This window comes from Trichomonas vaginalis, chromosome III (assembly GCF_026262505.1).
Source record: "Trichomonas vaginalis G3 chromosome III, whole genome shotgun sequence".
NCBI classification, from domain to species: Eukaryota; Parabasalia; order Trichomonadida; family Trichomonadidae; genus Trichomonas; species Trichomonas vaginalis.
This window is the reverse complement of record NC_067205.1, coordinates 2,149,466-2,177,132: the sequence shown is the minus strand read 5'-3', so window position 1 is coordinate 2,177,132 and position 27,667 is coordinate 2,149,466. Positions and strand designations below refer to the sequence as shown.

Here is a 27,667-nt window from a genome sequence, read left to right as displayed (position 1 = left end):
AAAAAAAGTCACAAAACCCATCATATCCTACTACTAATAAATTTGATTTTCAGCGACGGCGCTACGCGCCTTTTAGCATTCTGGGCACTTACGTGCCCAGAATGCAAGCTTGAGAAATTTGAAACTTCGTTTCAAATTTCTGCCTTGCTGTTAGGTAAAAAGATTTTTTTGGGGAAATTGAATGTGAAAATAAAACTTAGTTTTTTTGTGAGATATGGATTTTTTAGAAGATATTAGAGATCTAAGTCTCAATTTATAAAAAATTTTAAAATTGAGAGGATTTTTAATGATATGATTTTATTAGATATTTGGATTTTTTAGAAGATTTTAGAGATGTCAGTCTCAATTTTTAAAAAAGCGGTTAATGTGTCGCGAGCTTGAAGTCTAAAATGGCAAATACTGAACTTTTTTAAATTTTGATTGGATAAATAAATTATACATTATATTAGCATTCTAAAACAATTATTAAAATCGAGTTCGGGAAATCTGAAATTTCATGAAAAGTGAGAAGTGCCTCCACTCTGGTTTTGAGGTACGAACAGATAACATTCAGGAGTTAGAGTAAGTACCAGACCAAGAAGTAATATCTGTCACTAATACAGAATAATATTTGGTGAAGCAAAATTTAATATTTGAATTCTCATAAATTTAGTTAATTCTCAATAATAATCATCAATGCTAAAATTGTCATTGTCATATATTACCATATTATGATGTTAGATTGGCAAAGTAACTATATTCATGAACATCCAAATGTGATTTTGCCTCTTATAACCTATCTATGATTTTTGCAGATGAAACATGTAAAGAAATACGTCATATATGCTGAATATCTAAAAGTAACTCTAATTTAATCAAAAAATAAGAATAATGAGATTATATTCTGTTTTGGATATAAATCCATCTTTAAAAGAAGTAGAAATGTATCTACATTCTACTGTAGGTTTGTTTTACAACTTAAATATAATGTAATTCGTAAAATGCAAATATCATTTTTTGTTTGTTTTAATAAATCAGGACCATACACCTCACATATAATTCTTATTGGAATATATATACATTGGTGCAAAATTGACTATATATTATGATTACAAATATAAAAATGAATCTCGAAAACCAAAAAATAATTCTTACTTTAGAAATGCTTTTATTTATTTTTTAAAATATCAAAAACCATAGAAAACTCGTATCAGTAAAGTATAATATTTTTTGATTATATTATTCTATGATTTCATACAATACTACTATGAGAAATAATTAAAGCCACAATTTAAAAGTAAAACTATCGATTTAAAAATTGTATAAACTATGTATTTAAAGCAGAAAAATGATTTTAAAGAAATTTTCGGATTTTTTTATATATTAAAATTGAATACTTTTTGAATAATTTCTATACTTTTCACCGTGCAGGTACACAATTATTTTTCGATTTTTTTTGGGAAAATATTAATGTTGATATATATACGAACTTGAAAAGTGCGAATGTCAAAAAAATTTTGACACTTTACAAAAAAATTATCGCCAAATAAACGATGGATATAGGGTTTTCAATATATTGCAATATTATTTTTCTACTTATTTTTTTAAAAAAAGTTCAAAATTGAGAGTGGAATCACTTCTGAAAAGTGACAAAAAGTGCCAAATTGCCAGTATATGAGATTTTAATGTTACCAGAACACACATACCATACATAGTCTAATATTCATAATATAAATGAATTTTATTGACATCAATAAATTTGAATCATGGAGTTGATAAATATTAATAAGTTAATACTAATTTACATACAAATGTGAATCAAGATAAAAAAAAAAAAAAAAGGTAGTGGGGCTTCCAGGCACTTCGTGCCTTCTAGCCCTGATGATGTTTTAGTATCAATGAAGTTCTTATATATACGGGTCTTCCAGGAGCTTTTCACAAATTATATATGTTTTCATGTTTTGTCAAACATGAACGTACATGTTTTGTCAAGACTTCTTCTTCGTAAATGTTTTGTCAAGACTTCTTCGTAAATGTTTTGTCAAACATGAACGTAAATGTTTTGTCAAGACTTCATCGTAATGAGTGTAAAGGACCCAAAAATAATGTTTAGGTGAAGAGGTGAGATCTCACCCGTTTTTTCACCTGTTTTCTCACCCTCATGAATTTTCATGATTTCATCGTAAATGTTTTGTCACTTTTCTGTCACTTTTCAGGAAAAAACATTTTTATTATTATATATAAATGAATTTTACAAAACCACCGTTACCGTTCTTTGGAAATAAGAGTAGATGTAAAGATATTATATTGAGAGAACTTAAGAAACTACCGAATGGTCTAACATTTGTAGATTTGTTCGGTGGAAGTTTCTATATATCCCATTTGTGCCATATAATATTCCCAGACTCAAAGATTATATGCAATGACTTCGACAACTATATGGACCGTCTCAAACATATTCCAGACACTAACAAAATATTGAAAGAGTTAAAAGAAAAGATACCTATAGGTAAGATGGAACGTATACCATTAGATAAGAAAAATATTGTGAGAGAGGTTTTGAAAAAAGCAGAATATATAGACTGGGATAGTATATCTGCTAGACTATTATATAGTGGTTCTATAAGAGTTCATGACATTGAAACACTTATGTCAAAAGTTTTATATCTTAACTATACAAATGTTTTCAAAGAGGACATAGAAAAATATATTGAGGGTATAGAGTTTGTGAGATGTCATTGGACAGAGTTGTATGAAAAATATAAAGACAAGGAAAATGTTTTCTTTATAGTGGACCCGCCGTTCTATAACACATGGGATTTTCAATACCAAGTAGACTGGACTTTGAGAGACTCTTTAGAAACTTTAGACGTTTTACATAACCATCCATGCTTTTACTTTACATCCGATAAAAGTGGTTTGGAAACCGTTATGAGATGGTTAGAGGACATACATGACTATGAGTTTATATATGACAAGATAGAATATGAGAGAGGTAGCCGTTGACTTTTTTGTAGAGCACTCAAAATAGTATAACTTTGTCCGGACAAGTAAGGGTCTATCGTCGCTACAGGAAAAGTTACGGGTGTTCCAAGGAAGTATACTTTGAGAAGCCTTTTCCCCTTATAGAATGAGATAGGACGGTTATTTTACAAAACTGACAACACTTTGACCGAGTAGTTTTTTGTGCTGAACAAAAAGTGTCATATAAACATCTGTCAAAAACCGCTTTTTAACTTCACTTAAAATGCCACGTAAGCTACGTAAGAATATACGTAAGAGGAAGAGAGCATTGAAACATCCAATAGTAAAACTGACACCACAACAACAGTTGCAACAACAAATTATGAATGACCCCACTATGTTGCAACAAATGTCAAGCAACCCTATGCTTTTAAACCGAGTTATTGGTGCACAGAGTGGAGGTTTAAGAGCAGCACTTTTAGCGAAAATGGCAGGCTATGGTGGAGCTGCAGACGGAACAGCTTATAACCCTCAAAGTCAAATGAATTTGAGTTCACTCAAAAATCAAATAACAGATGTCAAAAAGTCAAACATAGACATACAGAAACAAATAAGTGAAAACGAAAAGAAACTAGAATATGACAGACACACAAAGAAACTCAATGAGTTAAACGTAGAGAAAAAGAAGAAAGAAGAACAACTGAAAGAACTAAGTACAGAGGAATATGCGAAAAAAGTGTCAGAAAAAGCAGCAGAAGTAGCAAAAATGGAACAAGATGTTATAAATTTGAAAAACCATACTACTCAATATAAAGTACTGAAAGATGAAGAAATAAAACAAAAAGCCCTGAAGACATATATGGATAGCGATGAGTATAAAAAAGAGTTGAAGCAAATGTAAAGGCAGAAAAACTTTTACAGTTGCAAAACCAAACCGTACAGTATGAAAACTTAGCACAAGAAAGTAAAAATAACGACGCAGCCATGCAAAAGGCAATGAAAAGTGCAGAATATATAAAAGCTAATAATGACTGGTTAGATGCCCAAGCCAACGCCAAAGCAGCCCAACTTATAGGGTCAATAAGGACAAAAATACAAGCGGATGAAGACAGTTCAAATGAAGCTTTAATGAATGCTGACTTTAAGAATGCCTTCGAAGCTCTTCATAGTAAGGTGAAACTAGTGAACGACTTCTCATCTGGAAAGAAACTGAAGTCTGAAGGTTTCGACAAAGAGTTAAGAGAAGTAGCACAAAATATGACGAAAATAACAGATGCAGCAACGAGACAGGCAGTTCAAAGTGCCTATGACGCCGTTAGAGCAACTTTTGTGGAAAGTCAAGAAAAAGAGTTACAACAGACCAAAACAGACCTAGTAAATGCTTTTTTAAAAACGAAAAGTCAGGTAGGACATTATGCTGCAGATGGAACATATGTGCCAGCTGGTGGAACTTATATACCAGCTGGTGGAACTTATATACTAGCTAGTGGAACTTATATACCACCAAACCCTCCAAGAGAAGCACCTGCACCAGGACTACCTAAAACATTTACATCGTCACATGGACACAGACACAGGCATGCACCAAAACAACAACAACAACCAACAGTTCAAAATCCAGCACCACAACCAACAGTTCAAAATCCAGCACCACAACCAACAGTTCAAAACACTGCACAGCAACCAACAGTTCAAAACACTGCACAGCAACAACCACAAACAGAGCAAGGACATAAAAGAAGTAGAGAACAAGGAAACCAAGAATTCTTAAAAATGCTTAAGGAAAATTATGGTTACCCAGATACTCTTGACTTTAGTGACAGATATAAAGAAGCTATTAGAAAGTTCAAGGAAGGAAATACTGACCCGAACCTATTTAGCTTTATGGTTCAGCACCAAATGGGATATAATTTCAAACCTGGAAAATACAAGCTCGCTAAGGGATATGATTTAATAGCATATCATCCAAATGACATGACTGAATTTACTCCGAGATATTTGGTGTCAGAGATAAATGATAATTCAACTATCTTCATGAAACGCGTAAAAAAATAGAGACGGAACGAAAGAAGAAAGGGTTATGAATGCGGATGACTTAAATAGGGAACTTGTTAAAAACGGTCTCGGAATATATGAAATGCAGCAGATGAGGTACAAGAAACTCCACAGGAAGAAGTTCAGATACAACCAGACATGGAAGAAATAGTTCAGCAACAACAGCTAGAAGAGCCTGAAGGAAACGAACAAGTCCCTCCTTTGGAAACTAACTTCACAGAACTAGATGAAGATTTGGAACAGCCGAAAAATCTTGACCTCAACAAGAGTATGCGGAGAATATGGAATCTCTCCAAGAGTCTAAGAAAAATTCGGCTGACATAGTAGAAGAATATCGAAAAATGTTCGCCGACATACAAAAGACTCCAACATCAGATGAAAATATTCAGCATAGAATGGAAGAACTGAAAGAAAGTGTACGCAAATACAACAATCCTTTTTACTTACGACCATATAACGTTCAATCTTTGGCTGAACTCGGTGAAAATAAAGGTTAAATTTCACCAAAACATATAGAAATGAAACATTGTTTAAAGTTCATTCAGAACCTAACCAATATGGAAACAAACCTACTTTTGTTTCTGCAGACTATGGAACTACAATGAGATGGGGTCATAAAGCTAATCCGGATAGGTGGTTCATAAACTTACAACCACAATTCCAAGAAGTTGTAGACGCAATGGAAGTGAATGGTGAACCAGATATAGCTGGTATTTTCAGCGCGGCTTTAATGCCATTGAAAGATATGAAACATGCAGATATTTTGGACCAGTATGAAATGAACATGGCTGATGGAAATATAACACCTGACGTTCTAGAACATTTATCTCAAAGAACTACACAGAACCATAGAGATGGTATATTTGGTGAAGAGTTTAGAAAGAAAGTTAGGGAGAGAGAAGGAAGAGAACCTATTGTACATGACCTTGCAAACGAAAGTTTACAAAATGTCATAAAAACTTACTTTGCAGACAATGAACCGAGAAGGGATGAATATTTAAGAAAACTCAAATGGACAGTACCAAATGAAATGTTAGTATTGAAAAACATGTTCCTTGACAAAATAAAACCAACTACAGAAATAAATGACGCAAGACTGAAACGTTGGGTAAAAGCTTTCCCATTCACAAAAGATATTATTGGTAACATGGAAAGAAAACCAGAATGGCTACAAAAACATATATTTGGAAACGAGCTTATTCCATATGGACAAGCTATATTTGAAGAGCTTGAACCGGAAACTCAGGAAAGAGTCATGCAAACAATAAGCGACGACTCAAATACAAACTATGACAAAATCTTTCTAGGATATAGGTTACCTGAGATGGGCGACCAGAGCCCAAAGGCAAAAAGGACATGGGAAATTTACAACATACTAGGTGAACATGAGGCAAAGATGCAACAACTTGAAGCAGAGGGCAAGTTACCAAAAGCGACACCAAAGAAGAAGAGTAGAACAAAGTGAAAGTAGTGAAGAAGTAACTTCATCTAGTGAAAGTAGTGGCAATGAAGGAAAAAGAAGAGTTAAAAACTCAGTCAGGAAAAGTAAAGCTTGGTACGAGTGGGTTCTATTATGACATATAAATCCAACTATTCTATATTTTTACCCATATGAAATGTACGCCGCTCAGAATATAACGCCAACAGTTTTGGATGCTATGAACGGAAATGTTTCCGAATGGTATAACGAATGCGACAATGCCATTAGAAGGTCAGAAATAGTTCCTGGAACTTACGAATATACAACTGCTGTTTCTTATGGAAACGTAGGTGAGTTTGGAGAAGGTTCTTCAACAACAGTAGATATTGCTTGCGACAGGTTTCATATTATTTCTATTGACAACTCATTCTTATACGTGGAACAAGACATTGAAAAAATAAAACCTTCTGCCAAGTTGTCTGACAAGAAAGGTTGCAATGGAATTTCTATGTCGGATACCAATATGCTCCAGAAGTTTTCATGGGATATAAGATATATTCTAACTCTGACTTAGTTCAAACAGTAACATGGGCAAACTATGAATGGTTCGCTTTGAGAAACTCAGTACAACCACAAGCTAGAGAACAAACAGACCAGTATGCAAATATTGAGAAAATAAGAAGACTTGACCCTAATGTTCCAGGAGTTTATGTTAACCTTTCTGGACAAACTGCAGCAGCAGTAACCAAAGTAAAACTGAAACTAAGAGTTCCTTTGTCATCTTTCCTCATCTTTAGGTTTTTAAGATACTTACCAAACTGGGCAGGAAAAATTTCTATTGAACTTACTCCAAGCAAAAATAACTTAGTCATTGCACCAACACAAGACCCATACTATTACAGACGTAAAGGGAACAAATAAAACGTCATTCGCCGAATTTTGCAAAGACAAAGTTGACTTAGACTTTGGTTTCTCAAACTTCAACAATGAAGTAAACTATTATTTCAATGCTGCTGGAACTGCTTGGGACCCAGTTAAGTTCACATGCGAAAAGTTTGAATGCAAGAGAATAGAAAGCAGACTTGCAGTCTATATGTTGGACCCAGATATTTCAAATGCTTTAGCTGCCAAATATATTGCAGTTCCACTTATGTTCCCTATACACCAAATATCTGTCAAAGACTTTGCAGGTGAAGTTGGAAACCAAAGTGCTGACCCAGGTGCAAGAACAGATATTGCTTTAACAACTGCAATGAAACATGCAGATACTATGTTTGTACTGTTCAGACGAACTATAAATGACTATTCTTGTTTCTACAACCCCGGTATTAAATATCATATAAACATAGATGGCAAATATTATCCAAGAGAAGAATATTCTACAGTTGAGGATATGAGGTCATACAACTTGACATTAGATGCTATGAACTTTAACAACAACTTCACAACAACCATTAACCCTGAAATGCAAAGTTCTATTATGCCATATGTGAAAGTATGGACTCATACAGGAGGTCAAAAAACTCAATATACAAATGGAGACCGTTCAAACTTTTGGCTTGGCATTCCATTTGCTGACTCAGAAGACTTTATGGGTGGTATTTCAACTGTTGGTACAGTTCAAATACAATATACTGGTGACAGAGACGGTCCAAGAACTGAGAGCAAAGAAGTTTACAAAACCAATAGCACTTTTCACGGAAGATGCTCTTTTGAAGATTCGTTCGATGAAACCTGCTGGGCTCCTCAGATTGGCATAACGACAGCTTCCATCGAGCAGATTTTGGCAGCAGGTCAGTAAGTTGTTCTTGAACTGACTTCTCTCCGTCAAATATTGACAGTACGCCAGTTTTGACATAATATTGTAAGATAAACTTACCTTTAGAAATATCTGTAAGTTTTGTTGTTATATTTTTGTCAACGTCAAGAACTTTCACCATTTCAGTTATACCAACTTTCTTTGCTTTATGGAAATATTTTGGTTCAGGCAAATATTGCTATTCTATAACATTTACCATTGTTTGTATAAAGAACTATTCTGTCAATGTATTTGTATTGTTTGTGTGTGTAAACTTTGTTCTGCTTCAATTCGAAGAGATACTCGAATACGTCCATCTTTTTATTCTAAGTAAAATGTCATTTCCGAAAAATAGAAGCGTGAGTGTTTCAAAAGGTTTAATGGCGGTGGCAGATGTGAAGTTAAATTCACCAACTCAAACAAACAGTCAAAGTGTTGTTGTCAATGTCAAAGACAGAGATGTTGAAGTGGGGAAACCAACGAAGACGAAGATGGTATAGCAATTGTTCCTGTAAAAGAACAACCAACATATCCTGAAGTTAGCAGAGACTTAAGTTCTGTTGCAGATATTCGAAACGACTACCAACAACTGAAAGACAAACTTCAAACTCAGGAGAAGATTTGTCAAGCTTTAGGTATAATGTTAAACTTGGTCGAACACAACCCTGTAAAAGTGAACTCATATGTCATTGCACCTCATGAAGTTTTGAAGAACTATTGAAACTTTTGACAGAGGCAGACGATATAAAAACAAAGAAATAGAACCCGACATTAGTTGCTGTGGTGTTTCATATAATGTCATTGACAAGAATACGTTATGAAAGGAGGTGAAACGTTGAACTTAAAGTATAGTTTCCCAGACGTCATAAAAATATTTGACGACCACAACATTTCATTAAAATTTATTTGCTAAGTAAAAATGTCAAAACTTCTTGAAAGATGTTTGAGAAAAATAATATAGACTTATTTCATGTAAAGGACTTTACACACTTTTGAACGATATGAAAAGACCCTGTTTGTTTGTTCGTGTAGACAAAGGAAAGTTCTATGTCTTTACAAAATATTTGAACTTCTTAGACAGAGAACTTCAAGAAACGCCATGTGAAAGTTTAGATGAAGTTCTTCTCCACTTCAGAAAAACTTTTTAAATATATATAAATGGCAGAAGATATAATGGTTTATACTATTACGACTAAAAAACCCTGAGTCATATAATTCTATAACAACAAACTTACAAAGTCCTCAAGGACGGTATTGTAAACTAACTTTAAACACAATGACAACTAAAGCCTGTTTTCTCTTTTGACACCAGAAGACTTCATTGTTGTGAATGGTAAAAAAATACTCCTTTGAAGATACTTACTCAGATATACCACCAACGGGTTTTGTTGACTTTATTTAATACTTTAAGTACGGGTGTAACATGTGCTGCAACTAGAGCATGTTTCGTTATGTTTGGATGTCCGACTGAGTTTACTATAAACAATATGAGCTATAATACAAAACTTATTTCTGGTTTTACTACCAACAGTTTTCCTATAACAGGAAAAGGTGTCATACAAGGAATGTCTGTTCCATTGACTTTAAAGTACCACCAATCTTATAATATTGTTTCAAACTTAGGTTCAAGTGTTATTCGAAATGTCGACAGAAACTACTATGACCAAAAGATACTTATGCGTATAAACAATACTTTCTCTGCTGGTTTGCCTATTGTTCATTCGAATGCAGAATTTCAACCTTAGTGAACTCAAACACTTTGGCAAGTATAACGTTGATCATTTAGTTGACGCAAACTTTGTTCCTGTAAAACTTTTATGTCCTATATTTTGTCAATGAACGGCAGAAAGTTTCGAATTGGAAGATGCAACTGGTGAAAGTATTGTATTACAAGAACAACTTCAACAACAAATAGCTCAAGAACAACAAATGCAACAAATGCAACAACAAAGTCAAGAATAAAAAAAATATTTTTTTTATTTTTATAAAAATGTACAGAATAGATGTTTCAAGATTTTTATGACTTCCAAGCATTCAGAAATATGTGTCCATTTAGAGACTATAAACAAATCAGTCGAGAATTTGAAACGTTTAGTCATTTTATGTCGACTCTGCCCCAGAATGTTAATGTTATGAAAGAATGGGATGTAGTCTTTAACAAACCTAAAAGCGACAATAGTTTCAGAACAAGAATGTAGACAGAAACTTAAGAAAATAAAAGTTGTACAAGTTGGCATGAGAGATGTTAGATGCTTGGGATATCTTATTGTCAAAGTTAGAAGATTTTTCAGTTCGAGGTATAAAGTTTTATACACCTTCTCCAAACTTCTATTCTATCTTCACTGGATATAAATATGAACAAGTAGAATGGAAAGAAAATATTATAGAAGCTTGGTTAGACCATGTCAAAGAAATTATATGCAATGGAAACGAAAGAGTCTATGAGTATATCTTATGTTGGTTTGCAAACATCTTACAACATCCAAGTGCTAAAAATGAAACTGCTCTCATTATAATTGGAAAACAAGGAACTGGTAAGAACACATTCTTTACAGATATTTTGTGCAAACTGTTAGAGGGCTATTCGAACCCGAATATGACAAACTTAGAAAACATCTGCGGTAAATTTAACTCTTCAATTGAGAATATGAAACTTATAGTTTGCAATGAACTTCAAAGTATAGATACAACAAAAGTTTTGAACTCAGATGCTTTGAAGAGTCTTATAACAGACAAAGTTGGAGTTGTTGAAAGAAAGTATAAAGACCAAAGAGTTTGTGAAAATGTTGCAAACTTCATTATGGTTTCAAACAATGCTGTTCCGATGAAGTTAGAAAGTTCTGACAGAAGATATGTAGTTGTCAGAACGTCAGATTCTCATATGCAAGATACAGAATATTTTGACGACTTAGCAGAAACTTTGACATCTGACTTTTACAACCACTTGTTCTCATATTTCATGACATTAGATATTTCTAAGTTCAATCCAAGACAAATTCCACATACCGAAGAGAGACAAACATTGTTAGAAGCAAACAAGAGTATTTATGAACTGTTCATAGATGAAACTGACTTTGAGTGTTTAGATGAAAGGTCATTGTACGACTCGTATAAACAATATTGTCAAGAATATGGTTATATGACAGCGTCTAAACGAACATTCTTGGCAAATGTCAAAAGTCTTTTAGACGTACAGAATGGTGTATATACAAAGAAAAATTTTTATGAGTAAATTTAAAAAAAAATATTTTTTTATCCGATAGAAAAGATGACAAAATTCATCTCAGTAAACAAGTACATGTCAGGACTTAAAGAAGAACTAGACCCATTCACATATTTGAATGTTTACTTCTACCATTTTGAAAAGTCTTCATTCAGCAAAGTTTGGAACATCGAACCAGTTAAGTTTGCTATTGTGACTAAAAACGGTGCGAAATTTGAAGACTTAGACATAGAAGGTTTGTTAGCAGTCAAAGAAAGTTTTGACAGAAAGTTCTCAAACCTTAAAGAAGGCAAAGCATACAAACTTGTTATACCTTATGAACCAAAGAAAGCAGACGACTATGAATATTATGAGTCTAAAGTTGTAGAAGTTCAAGGTAAATTGGGTAAAAAGATTTTAGAGTCTAAGCCAGTGTTTACTCCTAAAGAGGAAGAGAACATTGACATTGACCCAGAAATGTTCTAAAAATAAAATTTTATTTTTACATGTCAAATTTCTTTTTCTCTGGAACTGGTTCAGGTTCTTTCTTCTCTTCTACTTTCTTCTCTTCTTCTACTTTCTTTTCTTTCTTTTCTCTCTTCTTCTTCTCTGGTGGAGTTATGTCAAATTTCTCCGAACCATATTTATGTAAAAGTTCTTTGTCCTTTAATAGCTCATCTATTCTGTTTTCTATTTCATCTTCAAGAACGGCGCATGTGTCTTCTTTGCATTCTAAGAAATTTTGTTGGACTTCATCTCTCCAAGAGGCGTCATCTCTGTCAACAAGTCTGTCATTGACAAATTTTAAGACTTCTCTGCCTAATGTTTTATGGTTCTTGTCATATTCCCAGAAACAGAACTTTAGAACAAATTCACCTTTCTTGTTTACACTATGTAAGATTTTATGGTCGACAGATGTTTTGCTGTCGAAAAGCTTGTCTCGAATATAGATAGCGAAATCGCTAGACATTTTCTAAAAGATAAAAATTTTAATTTTTCTAAAAATATGTTAGAAAAAAAGTTTGCTGACATTGACAAGAAATTTGAGAATGTTTTAAACAAGAACAAGAGGAAGTTAGAAAATGCTCAGATAAAGCCTATACATGACAAGTTCTTATTTGCTCAGAATGGTATAACAGGTCTAATTGCACCACCTGGGTCGGGTAAGACTTTCACTTATCTTAAAATGGCTGCACAACAACAAGAACTAGATGAGAAGAACCCATTCTATGAGTTAGTTGTCATTTGTAGTACTTCTGGTCAATTTGACCAAACCGTCAATTCGTTCAAAGATATTATAAAGAAGTCTAAGTTAGTATGTATAAAGGATACTGAGTTGTTAGATTGGATAAAGAAGTACCAAAGAAGAGTTTTAAAGTATAATGCTATAAATGAGTATATAAATTCTAAGTTTAAAGACCCAAATGAGGAAATGCAGAGAATATTAGAGAAGAAACACTTCAGAAACAAACAGAAAGAGATAGAATACATTTCGAAGAAATTGCAATCTTACGATTGGAAGACATACCCTCACAGATGTCTTCTTATCTTAGATGACTTTGCTTCTCATCCTTTGTTAAAGAATAGAGAACAAGATATGTGTCGAATTCTTAAGAAACTTAGGCACTTTAACATTTCAGTCGTAATATGTGTACAGACAGCAAAGAGTTTAAGTAAAGATGTTAAAAGAATACTTACTGACATTGTACTTTTCCCCGGATTGTCCGAAGACGATTTCATGGAACTTATGAAAGAGTCCATGGCAGGTAAGTTTGACAGACATGAACTATGGGAGAAGTACAAAGTCATACAAGACCCTCATACTTCTTTCAGAATTCATATCTACGCAAACAAAGTTCAAATTGTAAAAAGTCAAGCTTGAAAAATAAAGAGTGCAATTTACTCTACTTGTTTGAAGTTGTCAAAATACTCTGTTATTTTTTCCTTTAACAATGGCAAATCTTCTTTGAAGGTAAGTATTGTACAACCTTTCATATCATAGTGTGTTTGAGGTAACGTATCTTGAACTATTTGTTTCACATCTTCATTCGGTGTCATTGAAATCGGTAAGTTTTCGCGATAGAACCAATTTCTGTCAGATTTGTAAATCTTAGCAAGGTCGTAAAAGCTTTTGTTGTTTCTTCTGACTAAATGCAACATAACCATATCTCTGTCTTCTTCATTTTCCATCTCTTCAGTATAAATCATATACTTATAGTTCTTTTCCTTTCCTTTTGGTACCGAACGTGGTATTCTTTTCTGAATGCTTTTGTCTTTTGCTTCAAGCTTGTTCTCTAGCTCTTCACGTTCTTGTCTATGAATTTCGTCAAGAAGTCTGTAAACATGCCATGCATAACGAGGCGAAGCCCACATTGCAACAGCATTTACAAGAAGTCTATGTACATAATATCCTCTCAAACCATTTGGCAATTTTTCACGATTTTCATAGAGTTTTGGCGACTGGGTTTTTTTACCTACTCGCTGTTCTTCACTGTTTTCAGAAAAAAGTATGTCTCGCTGTGCTTCGCTCAAAAGTTCTTGTGTGCTTTGGTTCCTAAACCAGTCTTTAGGAAGCTTAGTATCTGGAGCAAAACATGCTGTCAAAATACTTTGCATTTGGTACATATCGTCTTTGACCGAACGAATGAGACGGAGTTGTTTGTTAAACTGTATGTACTCATATTCTTCATTTATAGCTTCATGGACTATAACTGTTGTTGTGTTCTCTGTTGTTGACATATCTGTCTTTACATACAAAATAAAAAAATAAATAAAAATAAAACTAACTTTATTTTCTATCTTTCACAAAAGACCAAAAATAAACGCTTTACATGTATTTTTCAGCAACTTCGTCAAATAATTTTATAGCTTTATCTATCTCATCTACTTCAAACGTTTCTTTACCTTTCGTGGGAGCACCATACATTTTCTCAAACTTTTCAAGTAGTTCTGTTTCAGCAGCTCTCATATCGTTAACGAACACAACCTTGACTCTATTGACTGTAGAGTCATATCTTTGAGTTATATTATATGTCCTTCCTATCTTATATCTTTTTGTATTGAAGTCCTTCGGTTTCTGAACGATGTAAAGTAAGCCTTCACTGCAACGTTCCGTATCGAATGAACCATATGTTATGAAGTTATATCCAACAACTGGGTCTAACCATAACAAAACTATTGGTATAAGACTTTTGTCGATGAGATATGCTGTAGTTCCATAGAATCTTACCGATATCATAAGCTCAGGATTTCTTGTCAAAATTTTCTGAGTAGAAGCATTTCTAACCCAGTCGTGTGTTTTCTTTCCAGATGGAGATATAATGTCTGACAAAGAATATTTGTTGTATTTCTTTGAGTATCTTACGTTTAAATCACCAATTCTAACCAATTTGGTGTCATTGTCTATCTTTTTAACTGTTTCAAACTCAATGTTTGTCATATATGTCTTTACATACAAAATAAAAAAATAAATAAAAATAAAACTAATTTTATTTTTTCTATCTTAAGGAAATTCACTGTTTTCATAGAGTTTTAGGCGACCCCGAAGGAAGTCGGTCTCGCTGTTCTTCACTGTTTTCGTACGGAATCTCTACCCTCGGTTTTCCTCGGGTAGCAAACATATGAGGAAATTCATGAAATTTGGTCATTTTTTTCAGCAAAAATAATGTTTATGTTAGAATGTTAGATCTAACATGTTTTCTAACATGTTTTCTAACATGGTCCAAAACACACAAAACTCATGAATTTTCATACGGAATTCAGCAAAAATAATGTTTAGGGTAGAAGGTTAGATCTAACCTCTTTTCTAACCTCTTTTTTTCACAAGCGTTTTACATGAATTGTACGATGTATATTTGAAATCCTAAACAGTTTTGTAGCTTCTATTTCTTCGCTGAGGATATCGAATGTTTTAACTATGCCGAAAGTCTCTTTATACTTCTTCTTGACGTCAGATAGAAGGAAATCTTCTGCTGTTGGATAGTTTTTGTCAAGACTTCTTCGTAATGAGCGTAAATCAGACAAAAATATAATTTAGGGTAGAAGGTTAGATCTAACCTCTTTTCTAACCTCTTTTCTACCCTCTTGAATTTGTCATGATTTCATCGTAAATGTTTTGTCAAGACTTCTTCATCGTAATGAGCGTAAATCAGACAAAAATATATTTTAGGGTAGATGGTTAGATCTAACCTGTTTTCTAACCTGTTTTCTACCCCAGTTATTTTATAAGCGTTTTACATGGTAAACGTTATGAATTCGTGAGACTCTAAACAGTTTTGTAGCTTCTATTTCTTCGCTGAGGATATCGAATGTTTTAACTATGCCGAAAGTTTCTTTATATTTCTTCTTGACGTCAGATAGAAGGAAATCTTCTGCAGTTGGATAGTTTTTGTTCAGAAATTCTAACATGTCCATTTTATTTTCTACCGGCTTTTCTGCTTCTTTCTTTAAGTCTGCATAGTCGTTTCTCATTCTTTCTATCTCTTTGACGGAGTAGTTATATTTCCTAATTGCTGCCTTACATTTAGAACATTGCGGGTTCATTTTTGCGTTATACATTGAAATTTGACCTGCTAAAACAACTAAAGCGTCAATGGTTTTCTTTAACTCAAAAGTTGCTGGTTTTATTTGTTCATTCCATACCTTACCTCTTCTATCTTTATCTCTTATCTGCCATACACATTCAGCAACTAACGAAACAAAGTTGTCGTAGGTCTTAAACTCCCCGGATTTATATATGTCAGAAACATTCTTATATACCATGTCGCAATCTTTGTCCATAACCTTATGGTTGCAATGAAATCCTAGAAACTCATAGTTTACCTTTCGTATGAACTTCTTTATTTCTACTGAGTCAGTTGCTTTGACTTCTATTTCATCGAATTCAGGAATAGTGAGTTTTTGTTGCTGAATTTCAGGCAATTTGGGTAAATGGTCAATAATGTCCTGCATTTCATAAAGATACTGTTCATTTGTTTCATCTTTCGCACAACAGTCTAAATTACATGTTAACAGTTCTTGCTTTATCTTCTGGATTTCTGTTTCGAAAGTATATGAAGAAGGAATGAAGCTTTTCATCTCTACTAACATTGACGTAGGATTCATAACTAAAGAGTTTGGTGAAGTTGTTGTTTGAACTGTTGTTGTGCCGATTGTTGAAATCATATCTTTTATACAAAATAAAAAAAAATAAAAAAATAAAACTAACTTTATTTTTTATTTCGGGAAAATTCATGAAAATTCAAGAGGGTAGAAAAGAGGGTAGAAAAGAGGTTAGATCTAACCTTCTACCCTAAATTATATTTTTGGGTCCTTTACACTCATTACGAAGAAGTCATGACAAAACATTTACGAAGAAGTCTTGACAAAACATGTACGAAGAAATCATGACAAAACATTTACGAAGAAGTCTTGACAAAACATGTACGAAGAAATCATGACAAAACATTTACGATGAAATCATGAAAATTCAAGAGGGTAGAAAAGAGGTTAGAAAAGAGGTTAGATCTAACCTTCTACCCTAAATTATATTTTTGGGTCCGGGAACAACTTTCTCTCAATTGGAGCTGTAGCATACTCTTTGCGTAAACGGTTCAGACCTTCTTCGAACTCTTGGTCTCTCTTGGACTGAGATTGGAATTGGAATTGTGGTTCTTTAGGTTCCTCTGGTTTGGGAATGGACTGGGTTGGTGGGACGTCGGACATTGTCTTGAAACAGTACAAATATTGTCTTGAAACAGTACAAATATTGTCTTGAAACAGTACAAATATTGTCTTGAAACAGTACAAATATTGTTCTGAAACAGTACAAATATTGTCTTGAAACAGTACAAATATTGTTCTGAAACAGTACAAATATTGTTCTGAAAAAGTACAAGTATTGTTCTGAAACAGTACAAATATTGTTCTGAAACAGTACAAATATTGTTCTGAAACAGAAAATTTTTCTCACAAATTGAGAGCTTTTACGGGAAATTTGTTCTGAAAAAGTACAAGTATTGTTCTGAAACAGTACAAGTATTGTTCTGAAACAGTACAAGTATTGTTCTGAAACAGTACAAGTATTGTTCTGAAACAGTACAAGTATTGTTTTCATGAGTTTTCTACGATATTAGAAAAGAGGTTAGAAAAGAGGTTAGATCTAACCTTCTACCCTAAAAGTATTTTTCAATACTTTTTCAGCACTTTTCCGTAGTTATATATGAAAGACAATTCGAGATAAAAGTCATAGTACAATGGAATAATATGTTGCACACCATTTGTTGTGAACCAAACTTGAAAGTCAGAGAAACTGTTACTAGGTGGTTCGTAGAATTTAGAAGCAAAGTCATAAAAGTCCTTACCAATACATAGAAAACTATTGTTGCTTGAACTGAAACTTGCATGACACATAACATTTTGAGGGTCAAACACGTTTCTATAAACTGTCAAATCTGCTGGTGGAAGTATAAATTTAAATGGACCATCTGGTGGTAATGGTTCGTTCTGGTTTAGTAACCGAAGAAATTGTGCCCAAGAACGTTTGTCTACTTCCCAAAATAAAACTCTGTATCTCTTGGAGGTTAATTTCAATCTTTTGAAATGAAACGGTGGAGTTCATCTTGTCATATTCTAGTTTCAGATAGTATGTTTCCATTTAGTAAAGAGTCGTATTTTTCTTGAAATTCCCAATAATATTTGTTCATTTGAGTTTGAAAGTCATTTAGAGTTTTCTCAAGACTTTCGTCTGAACGAACTGTAAAGATTCTCATTTCGTCAAATTTGTCTATTAGACCACCAGAACCTTTATACTGCCCATGAAAATATACTGCGAACATAAATGCGTTAGTTCTATTTGAAAACAAAACTTTCTAAATGCTATTGCCTTTGCATCTGAAGGACTTTGAAGCCAACGAATTGGATAGTCAAACCTGTATGCTCGGATGAAAATTTCTTCATCTGAAATAGTCCTACCAGCATTTGTAAAGATATAGTCTAACGGTTTTGTATCTGCTACTTTTGTTCTTTGTTTTTCAACCTGAAGCATTTATATATGTAAAAATATATTGTTTTAAAATGGTATGCCATTTCATATTTCTCATCTAAACACAAGTTTCCTTCAACTTGAGGTTCACTAACAAACTCAGCGTACATTTCAAATTCGAATAAAAAAATATTTTTTTCTTTACTTTACATAACCGCCTGCTGCCATAAGTCTTTGACGCCAACCCATACCAGCTAATGAAGGTTGACTTGGTTTAGTTTCCAAACTAAACTTTGGTTTTGGTTTATCTTCAGTTTTTGGTTTTTCTTCTTCTATCGGTTTTTCGTCACTTTTCGGTTTCTCTGACTTTACTTCACTTGCAGGAACAGTTGTGTTGTCAACATCTTCATAAATATCATATGCCATTTTGTTTTTGTTTTCCTTTCAACTTTTTGTGTTTGTTGTAAAGTTTAGAATATTTCGACTCTAAGTCAATGAGATGTTCTAATAATGAACTGTTGGTCAGTGAAGTAAACTTTTCCATCTGTTGTCTCGAAAGCTCCTTCAGACTTCAATATTTTATTTGTGAGAGTCTGTTTCTTTTTTGAGATACTAGCCGTTCCATTTCTATGAAAAGTGACTTTGTAGTTAGGGTTTGTATTTCCAGACCTGGCACTTTCTATTATTGAATTTTTCTCTTCATCTGTAAGTTCTTTGACAGTTTTGACAATGGTTCTGAACTTTTTGTTTGTGGTGTCAAATCTACCGTTTTCAAACTTCTTCGGTCATTTCATCTCAGTAAAAAATTTTAGTTTGGTTTGTTTTCAACTGGTTGTTGTTGTTTTTTAAGTCGGTCTAAAACTTCCTGAGGTATAGGAAGAACTTGACAAACACGTTGTGTAACTGCTGGAAGCCGACAAATCCATCTTGAACCCATTTGTCTCAATGCTGTATTGTTCATTTCATCTCAGTAAAAAAACTTTACATTCCCCACGTTTGAGGCGGTTGAGGTTGGTTATTGTTTACCCATTGTTGTGCATGGTTATATCCTCTGTTAAAGAATCTTTCACCTTGGTCCATATAGTGTCCTGCTTGGTTATAGTAGTCATTTGCTTTGTTATAATAGTTTCCTGCTTGTCTTCCTACATTGTCCATCCATCTTGAACTTTTCCTCTTGTTTCAGGATTTGGAATAAGATTTGTTGCATCTCGTGCTACATCCCAACCTTTCTGTACAGTTTGTATAATAGGTTGTGCTTTCTCTTTAAGTATACCTAATGTACTCAAAATCTTCCTTCCAACTCCAAATACACCTCTGGCTATTGTTCCCACTGCGGGCAAAAATCTGGATGCAACTCCTGCTAATGCGCCAAATAAACCCATTTCTTATAGGATAAAAATGACGAATCCAAACAAGGACCCCTATGTTTCTAAAGCGACAAAGAAAGCACTCATGATAAAAATCTTTAGTTCAACACCAAATGCTTGGTTATGGATATCTTGGAAAACATTCCGAGGTATAGAGAAGATGGACCACCATACTGGCTAATATTTGTCGGTCAAAACACAAGATACTGTGAAGCCATACCATTACAGTCCAAAAATATTTTAGATATCTTAGCAGCTTTGACAATATTCGTTGACAAATACCATCCAACAAAACTGACATCTGACTGTGAAAGTTCTTTCAAATCAGATGATGTAAAAAACTATCTGCGTTCAAAAAATGTAAACCAATATTTCATTGTCGACCAAAACCATTCTGCTCTTGGTGTCATTGACGGTTGTATAAAAATGTTAAGAGACTTAAACCAACCACAAGGTGGTGAAGCAAATGAAATGTCATATGACGACAAATATAGACACTTCTCCATGGCAAAGATGAGACAAGTTTTAAATATTTACAATAGCCGTAAACAAAAAGGTTTGGGAAACCACTCCCCCGAAGAAATGAAAAATAACCCTGACTTAGAGAAAGACTATATATTTAATAATTTAGTCAAAAGAGACAAACAAGAAAGAATGCCGGGCTTCAAACTTCAGAAAGGTGACAAAGTAAAAATAGAAATACCTAAACGCGACCCATATGAAAATACTATTGACTATGACAACAATGGGAACCCGACAGGTACTCACATTCGTGTTCGTAAAAATAGAAGAAAGTATACAAGAGAATATTATGAAGTTTTAGGCAAACATGGCAAAATGTACACACTGCAAGCAGAAGATAAAACTACTATTGTCAGACCTCGTTTCAAACTTGTCAAAGTTCAAGGTGGTATACTTTCAAAGACAGTTCCTAACAAATATAAGACAACTCCTGACGAATATGCTAAAGAAGTTGAAAATGACGACTAAGCATTTCTATACCATGCGTAAACTGTCATGTAAGGTGGCATGTAGTCTTTACTTTGTCCCGTTGTTTGCGTATATCCTGAAACGCGATGTGTATGGTTTCCTCCTCCCTCAGTGTTACTCCAGTAACAATTTATAGCAAACTTAACGTTGTCTTTAACATCATATCCTTTACCTTTTGTCATTGCTGACCAATCCCAATATCTATGCTTATGCCAACCTGCTTGAGATGTACTTAAATCTATGTAGTGACTATGTGCAGGTAAATTTTCACCTGAAATCGTTTTACTTCCACCTGTTTCCTTTGAAGAGTTTGCACAATACAAAAACCTGTCGACTATTTGAGTCCAAGTTCCAAAACCAAGTACTACTTCTGGTCTGGTAGAGTTCATTGACGTATAAATAGAGCCTATAGGATATAATGTTTGAAGTATTTCTGTCTTTAATGTTTGAAGCTCTGTTTTGTCTGCTTTCTTATCTAACATTGCGGGTAGTTCATATGCTTCAAAGTTTCTGGCATGACTTTCAATGTTCCTGCAACTCTTATCTAAATTGTTAAGAGTATCTTTTACGCTTGTACTCGGATTCTCTAAAGGTGCACTTGAACCAAGGTCAAAGTTCAGTATTATGTCGTCTGCTCTAACAGTTGTAAAACTTGTATGTGTATGAGTCTTATCTGCTTTCTTCTCTAACTCATCGTTAACATAAGTTTTATCTGCTTTAAGGTCTAAACATCCTGAAACCCATCCTGTATCGGCTTTAGTTTTTAAAATCTTTGATGTCCGTTCATGGTACCAGTCAACCCTTTCTATAATTTCTTTATCTTTTTCATCCACATATTCCTTATCCGCCTTCTTCACTAACACACTAGCCATAAGTCCCTTATCTACCTTATTTTCAAGGCTAACGTTTAAGTCTGTTATTTCAGATATAGAATGTATATGAGTCTTTTTAGAATATTCGTTTTCAGCTCTTGTCACTTCACTTGACATTTTATTGTCAACATATGTTTTGTCTGCTAGTTCAGGATGAGTATGTTCTTTTGTTGCATAAGCATTGTTAGCTCTTTCTTCTTCTTTTGCTATTGCATCGTCTACATATTCTTTGTCAGCTTTGTTGTCAACATCTGCTTTCAAAAGAAGTTCATTTATAGGTTTCTCGTTTAAAGTTCCTTTTGTTGGATTTATACAGACAGTATTGTTCTTCTTGTCTTGAAATAGAAACTCATCTGTTAAAGGGTTTAATGTCAGTTTTAAGTTTCCTTCTTTCAATGACTCAGATATCTTAGAATAGTTTGAAAAGTTTGTTGTGTTCTTATTTAGAGCTTGCATAATGAGTTGTCGGTTGTGTTGTATTTCTCTCATGGAAGCAATATCTTTCGACATTTTTATTCTAGATAAAATATGCTTCCAATAGAAAAAGAAAATTCAAGAGTTGCTACAACTAAACCATTAGATGAACTTTTTACTAATGTCGGTCAAAAGTTTGAGACAGAGACCGTAAAGCATGAAGGCTATCGTTTTGACTACCCATTAAGATGGCTAAGAGACCCATCTGTCACAAAAGCTATTGGCTTTCGTAGAATGAAGTTCATTTCAGAAGCCATACATGTTTTCCCATTTACGGTCGGTTTTGAAGTTCGATACTATAACAAAGAAAAACGTATGTATGAGAAATTTGAACAGGGAAAACTTTTACAAGTTAGTTTGCTTGTAAACTTAGAAACAACTCTTCAAGCTTTTCAAGAAAAAATAAACGATATCTATATCGAATATGCAAAACAGTATAACATTGACGAAGGAGAATACCATCTCGATATTATTTATGACAGGAAAAATGCAACTGTTAAAATCAATAGAATAGAAGACCTTGGAGAAAACGTTTATATTTCTACAAAATATAACAACTTGGCATGGTATAGATTTATGAGGATGTTAAATCAGCCTGCAGCATATCCAGTACACCCAGACTTTTATGAAGTCGAAAACCCTAATGGAACATATGAAAATGTTTTCGACCAAGATGCTATTATTGTTCATGCTTCATTTTCTGGCGCCCAAAACTCTTTTTTATGCTTGGCAAATGACTTTTACGAAAAACCTACAAAGTTATACGAACCACCAAGTGGAAGTATTTCAGACTTTCAAGTATGGTTTACTACAGATGGAAGAAAAAGAATAATTCCATTATACCATGCGTTTTACTTAGAACTTAGTTTCATATACAACTACTATCGAACGGTAAAAATATAATTTTTTAATACGGTTGAGGTGTTGGATTTGGTTGCCAACTAGACTGTGGTGCAGGTTCAGGCTGTTGTATAACAGGAGCTTGTTCTTCTGGTTCAGGGTCTTTAGGTATAATACCAACGAACTGACCTACTCTTTTACCAATATTTTTGACTCCGTTCCAAATTCCTCTTCCTACGGTTTTTATTCCAGTCCATATACCTCTTCCAACTCTTCTGAAGAAGTTTCCTATCTTACTGAAGAAACCCATTTTACTATATGTAAAAATCTAATGTCCGCCTAGTCTCTTACGTTTCCTGTTGAGTTCCATAGCATTCTTTAACTGGAGCTCATACATTCTGTTTCTCCTCTGGTAGAAAACATATTCTGGGTCAACTCCTGTGTTCGCGTCATCTGCATAAAGTTGTTTATATCCCACTTCAGGGTTTGTATAAAACTCTTTCCATCTCATATTTGCATACCATGGTGGCAAACCTAACGCAGCGTCATTTGACATGGCAGTTTGCATTTGTACATCTGTTGGCACTTGACCATAGTTTGCCATTGCAGTTTGTATTCTAACTTCATTTGGAATATTCTCTGGGTTTGGTTGTCCAGGTTGCTGTGCATTCGCTAAGTTCTGTGCGTCCATTTAATATTAGATAAAAATATCTCTTACGAGTACATATACTGAACATTTGCAGGCATTGGTTCATCTTCATATTCTCTGTACTTTTCTGCCACGTCAAAGAAATAAATGACACAATGGAAAAAACCTAAAACAAGTAGTCCTATTTCAAACCACATTTACTTACTAATAAAATTTCTTTATTGTGACACTTTCTCCAGTTTATAGGACCTCTCTCATATTCTATCTTGTCATATCTAAACTCATAGTCATGTATGTCCTCTAACCATCTCATAACGGTTTCCAAACCACTTTTATCGGATGTAAAGTAAAAGCATGGATGGTTATGTAAAACGTCTAAAGTTTCTAAAGAGTCTCTCAAAGTCCAGTCTACTTGGTATTGAAAATCCCATGTGTTATAGAACGGTGGGTCCACTATAAAGAAAACATTTTCCTTGTCTTTATATTTTTCATACAAATCTGTCCAATGACATCTCACAAACTCTATACCCTCAATATATTTTTCTATGTCCTCTTTGAAAACATTTGTATAGTTAAGATATAAAACTTTTGACATAAGTGTTTCAATGTCATGAACTCTTATAGAACCACTATATAATAGTCTAGCAGATATACTATCCCAGTCTATATATTCTGCTTTTTTCAAAACCTCTCTCACAATATTTTTCTTATCTAATGGTATACGTTCCATCTTACCTATAGGTATCTTTTCTTTCAACTCTTTCAATATATTGTTTGTATCTGGTATATGTTTGAGACGGTTCATATAGTTGTCGAAGTCATTGCATATAATCTTTGAGTCTGGGAATATTATATGGCACAAATGGGATATATAGAAACTTCCACCGAACAAATCTACAAATGTTAGACCATTCGGTAGTTTCTTAAGTTCTCTCAATATAATATCTTTACATCTACTCTTATTTCCAAAGAACGGTAACGGTGGTTTTGTAAAATTCATTTATATATAATAATAAAAATGTTTTTTCCTGAAAAGTGACAGAAAAGTGACAAAACATTTACGAAGAAATCATGAAAATTCAAGAGGGTAGAAAAGAGGTTAGAAAAGAGGTTAGATCTAACCTTCTACCCTAAATTATATTTTTGGGTCCTTTACACTCATTACGAAGAAGAAGTCTTGACAAAACATTTACGATGAAATCATGAAAATTCATGAGGGTGAGAAAACAGGTGAAAAAACGGGTGAGATCTCACCTCTTCACCTAAACATTATTTTTGGGTCCTTTACACTCATTACGATGAAGTCTTGACAAAACATTTACGTTCATGTTTGACAAAACATTTACGAAGAAGTCTTGACAAAACATTTACGAAGAAGAAGTCTTGACAAAACATGTACGTTCATGTTTGACAAAACATGAAAACATATATAATTTGTGAAAAGCTCCTGGAAGACCCGTATATATAAGAACTTCATTGATACTAAAACATCATCAGGGCTAGAAGGCACGAAGTGCCTGGAAGCCCCACTACCTTTTTTTTTTTTTTTTTTTTTTTTTTTTTAGATATATTAAAATTATCGAGTTTTAATTTTTGAGTTTTGAATCTCCCGAATTTCCCATACAAACATATATTAATTTTATAAAATATAGAAATAAAATCAGATTCTACAATGCTTTTTGAAATGTGTCCAGGTGTTTGTATATATATATACACGTTCATTTCTATCGGCGCGCGGAGCGCGCTGATAGAAATGAATGACCACATTTAAAATAGTCGATCGTTTATTTATAATAAATTTAAAAAAAAATTAAAAGAAATTAATTAATACTCGGTTTTCTCATTACTCTCGAATATTCGACGGATTCTGAATCGGTGAATAATCTCAATATTTCGCACTATTTCTAATTTATTCGAGTATGTTGCAATTATATTGAATGAAACGAATTATGGAATATTCGACAAATAAAATTGTTTGATTACATCATTTGATTGATTTCCCATATTAATATAAACAAATACGGATGATCTCCTATCCAATTCATGCCATTTTTCTTAGTTTCTGGCATTTTCAATTCAATTTTCATCAATAAAGCTAGATTCACTAAATTTTTAATCAGCAAATCAAAACTTTCATAACCATATTCTAATACATGTCTGTAAGTTAGTTTCATATTTTAATTATTTTTTAATTTTTTTTTACAATATCTGAGATTAATATCAATGCTAACATACTTTGTACCCATAGTAATATGCAAATATTATCTCATATTCTTCATTTTCATATCAGTTATGAATGAGACGTTTTGAAATAGCTTAATTAATCAACAAACTTATATGGTAAATGTATTTTATTTATACTGTTAACATATAGAAGATATATTTTATGTACGCAAGGCATTATACTCAAAGTTGGAAAGAAACTCATTATGAATTTAAGATAGACATCGAGAACAAACTTAATAAACTATTGTATTATATTCCCTCATATAAGTACTTCTATACTTAATATGAGAAGGTTTTGCGATTTGCCCTTAGTGTGGGAGACCTTCTCGCAGCTTATATATTTTTTATCTGACATTTCAAAGCTAAATAGCTAAATTACTGATGTTATATTTTAAAATTTCACTCTCATATTAGTAAAATACGTTTTGTGAGGACTTTTGTCCACCTTACAGGGCAAGCAGTCTAATTAGCAAAACTTATGCTTGAGCAGCTATGCTCATAAACTAATCTTAGCGTAATATTAGTATTATCCTGTTGTTGCTTGCACAATTTCAAGTAATGTTTGGAATTTTTCGTTCTCTTAAGCAAATCAATCCATTTCTAATCATCTCAATAGCATATTTCACATCAATAATTGCGCCACCCCATTGGTGGTGATCTAAAGGATTTCCAGCATACATAATCATGAAAATATCGCAATGTGTTGCAGCTGCTGCTGCTGAGTTATCAGCACATCTTGTAGAAACAACGACCATTACAGAAAACGGATGCATTAAATAACATTTGAAAATATTGGATCCGGTTGGTGAATACATGAATTTTATAGACGCAAACACCGAAGCAGCTTCAGTGAGATTGTATATATCTGTTTGGTTCTCCCAATTTATGTCAGGAAAAGCTTTCTTTGTCTCATTAAATATTTCATCCATGTTTTTGATATATCTAGGCTTATCGTATTCTCTATTCATAAAGACATATCTCGTAGGCTTGATTCGGTCTAAATTATACTTTTCATGTAAAAATAGCTGTAATCTTTTCGAATGAATTCCGTAAGCATTAATGAAACTAATAGGATTTGCAATAGTAGAGCATATGTCACATGAATAGTAGCAATGCGGTTTTAATCTAATGATCCTTTCTTCTGGAATTTCCATCAATTTCAAAATTATTTCATAGGTTGATGGAAGCCCATTAAAAAGGAAATATACATCTCTTGTATATTCTTTCGGTAGATATTTAACAAAGAATAAAAGGGGCTGAGCTAGATCTTCCAATGTATGACCAAAGTTTCTTTCGCATTCACCGTAACCTATTGCGTAAATATGATGATAATGTCCTGCCACATGATAGTAATTTATATCTCGACGATCTCTCCACAAATCACTTTCGAAATATTTGAAATCTTGAAAAACTAATTGTCCGAAAAAATTTACGTAGCATTTATGAATTTGGACAAAATGATAAACTGGGTTACGCTTAATTATGTTAACAAAATCTGTTTCTTTTTGATTATTTACCATTAAATAGAAATTTGTGTTTAATAAACCTGGATAAGAGCCATTTATCGTAATGTTGGTAAAAATATCAGGATGGTCGCTAACCATTGTAAAATTTGGCCCGACCATTTGAGCAGGAACCCAATGATATATTTGTAGTCGGAAATTATGAATCTGAATAAAAGAAGTGAGCATTATGAATGTAGAACATATAGCAATTAATTCAGTTGGACGTATAAGGTAAAAAATCGATGAAGATCCGAATTTTTTCATGTAGTAAAGTGTGCACTTTCCGCTTTCTGACACACCCTCAATTTTTTTGACAAAGGAGACGCAAAACCTGGATTTGTTACATATCTGATATAATACAATGA

At 33.3% G+C, this 27,667-nt stretch overlaps 15 protein-coding genes and 2 pseudogenes across 17 annotated transcripts, besides 1 other annotated feature; 7 read left to right on the top strand and 10 right to left on the bottom strand.

Moving 5' to 3' along the window:
* Nucleotides 1–3,226: 3,226 nt before the first annotated feature.
* TVAGG3_0625320 (protein of unknown function, DUF4106 family) lies at nt 3,227–3,833 on the top strand (the record flags this gene model as incomplete). Its single annotated transcript, XM_051240530.1, has 1 exon — nt 3,227–3,833. A coding segment is annotated over one exon (607 nt), but the record flags the coding sequence as incomplete, so codon positions are not given.
* A 94-nt stretch (nt 3,834–3,927) lies between these two features.
* On the top strand, nt 3,928–5,074 carry TVAGG3_0625310 (annotated as a pseudogene). Its single transcript has one exon. A coding segment is annotated over exon 1 (1,147 nt).
* Nucleotides 5,075–5,542: 468 nt separating this feature from the next.
* Nucleotides 5,543–21,677: a mobile genetic element.
* Nucleotides 5,600–6,463, top strand: TVAGG3_0625300 (protein of unknown function, DUF4106 family; the record flags this gene model as incomplete). Its single annotated transcript, XM_051240529.1, has 1 exon — nt 5,600–6,463. The coding sequence occupies one exon, from the start codon at nt 5,600–5,602 to the stop codon at nt 6,461–6,463; it is 864 nt and encodes a 287-aa protein (XP_051087116.1).
* On the top strand, nt 7,326–8,155 carry TVAGG3_0625290 (protein of unknown function, DUF4106 family; the record flags this gene model as incomplete). Its single annotated transcript, XM_051240528.1, has 1 exon — nt 7,326–8,155. A coding segment is annotated over one exon (830 nt), but the record flags the coding sequence as incomplete, so codon positions are not given.
* On the top strand, nt 11,098–11,448 carry TVAGG3_0625280 (Poxvirus D5 protein-like family; the record flags this gene model as incomplete). The annotated part of the gene is made up of 1 exon (XM_051240527.1): nt 11,098–11,448. The coding sequence occupies one exon, from the start codon at nt 11,098–11,100 to the stop codon at nt 11,446–11,448; it is 351 nt and encodes a 116-aa protein (XP_051087114.1).
* TVAGG3_0625270 (protein of unknown function, DUF4108 family) lies at nt 11,485–11,904 on the top strand (the record flags this gene model as incomplete). Its single annotated transcript, XM_051240526.1, has 1 exon — nt 11,485–11,904. One exon carries the CDS (start codon nt 11,485–11,487, stop codon nt 11,902–11,904), a length of 420 nt encoding a protein of 139 aa, XP_051087113.1.
* On the bottom strand, nt 11,921–12,057 carry TVAGG3_0625260 (annotated as a pseudogene). The gene has a single exon. A coding segment is annotated over exon 1 (137 nt).
* Nucleotides 13,318–14,013, bottom strand: TVAGG3_0625250 (KilA, N-terminal/APSES-type HTH, DNA-binding family; the record flags this gene model as incomplete). The annotated part of the gene is made up of 1 exon (XM_051240525.1): nt 13,318–14,013. A coding segment is annotated over one exon (696 nt), but the record flags the coding sequence as incomplete, so codon positions are not given.
* On the bottom strand, nt 14,355–14,857 carry TVAGG3_0625240 (organellar and viral DNA polymerase type B; the record flags this gene model as incomplete). The annotated part of the gene is made up of 1 exon (XM_051240524.1): nt 14,355–14,857. A coding segment is annotated over one exon (503 nt), but the record flags the coding sequence as incomplete, so codon positions are not given.
* On the bottom strand, nt 15,640–16,581 carry TVAGG3_0625230 (organellar and viral DNA polymerase type B; the record flags this gene model as incomplete). Its single annotated transcript, XM_051240523.1, has 1 exon — nt 15,640–16,581. The coding sequence occupies one exon, from the start codon at nt 16,579–16,581 to the stop codon at nt 15,640–15,642; it is 942 nt and encodes a 313-aa protein (XP_051087110.1).
* TVAGG3_0625220 (uncharacterized protein) lies at nt 16,942–17,121 on the bottom strand (the record flags this gene model as incomplete). Its single annotated transcript, XM_051240522.1, has 1 exon — nt 16,942–17,121. One exon carries the CDS (start codon nt 17,119–17,121, stop codon nt 16,942–16,944), a length of 180 nt encoding a protein of 59 aa, XP_051087109.1.
* Nucleotides 19,188–19,340, bottom strand: TVAGG3_0625210 (uncharacterized protein; the record flags this gene model as incomplete). The annotated part of the gene is made up of 1 exon (XM_051240521.1): nt 19,188–19,340. One exon carries the CDS (start codon nt 19,338–19,340, stop codon nt 19,188–19,190), a length of 153 nt encoding a protein of 50 aa, XP_051087108.1.
* Nucleotides 21,678–22,136: 459 nt separating the features above from the next.
* TVAGG3_0625190 (uncharacterized protein) lies at nt 22,137–22,985 on the top strand (the record flags this gene model as incomplete). The annotated part of the gene is made up of 1 exon (XM_001307639.1): nt 22,137–22,985. One exon carries the CDS (start codon nt 22,137–22,139, stop codon nt 22,983–22,985), a length of 849 nt encoding a protein of 282 aa, XP_001307640.1.
* Nucleotides 22,986–22,989: 4 nt separating this feature from the next.
* Nucleotides 22,990–23,232, bottom strand: TVAGG3_0625180 (serine threonine-protein phosphatase family; the record flags this gene model as incomplete). The annotated part of the gene is made up of 1 exon (XM_001307638.1): nt 22,990–23,232. The coding sequence occupies one exon, from the start codon at nt 23,230–23,232 to the stop codon at nt 22,990–22,992; it is 243 nt and encodes an 80-aa protein (XP_001307639.1).
* Nucleotides 23,233–23,250: 18 nt separating this feature from the next.
* On the bottom strand, nt 23,251–23,613 carry TVAGG3_0625170 (uncharacterized protein; the record flags this gene model as incomplete). The annotated part of the gene is made up of 1 exon (XM_001307637.1): nt 23,251–23,613. One exon carries the CDS (start codon nt 23,611–23,613, stop codon nt 23,251–23,253), a length of 363 nt encoding a protein of 120 aa, XP_001307638.1.
* Nucleotides 23,614–23,752: 139 nt separating this feature from the next.
* TVAGG3_0625160 (phage tail repeat-like family) lies at nt 23,753–24,571 on the bottom strand (the record flags this gene model as incomplete). Its single annotated transcript, XM_051240520.1, has 1 exon — nt 23,753–24,571. The coding sequence occupies one exon, from the start codon at nt 24,569–24,571 to the stop codon at nt 23,753–23,755; it is 819 nt and encodes a 272-aa protein (XP_051087107.1).
* Nucleotides 24,572–26,172: 1,601 nt separating this feature from the next.
* TVAGG3_0625150 (glycosyltransferase family) lies at nt 26,173–27,580 on the bottom strand (the record flags this gene model as incomplete). The annotated part of the gene is made up of 1 exon (XM_001307636.2): nt 26,349–26,951. One exon carries the CDS (start codon nt 26,949–26,951, stop codon nt 26,349–26,351), a length of 603 nt encoding a protein of 200 aa, XP_001307637.1.
* Nucleotides 27,581–27,667: the final 87 nt, after the last annotated feature.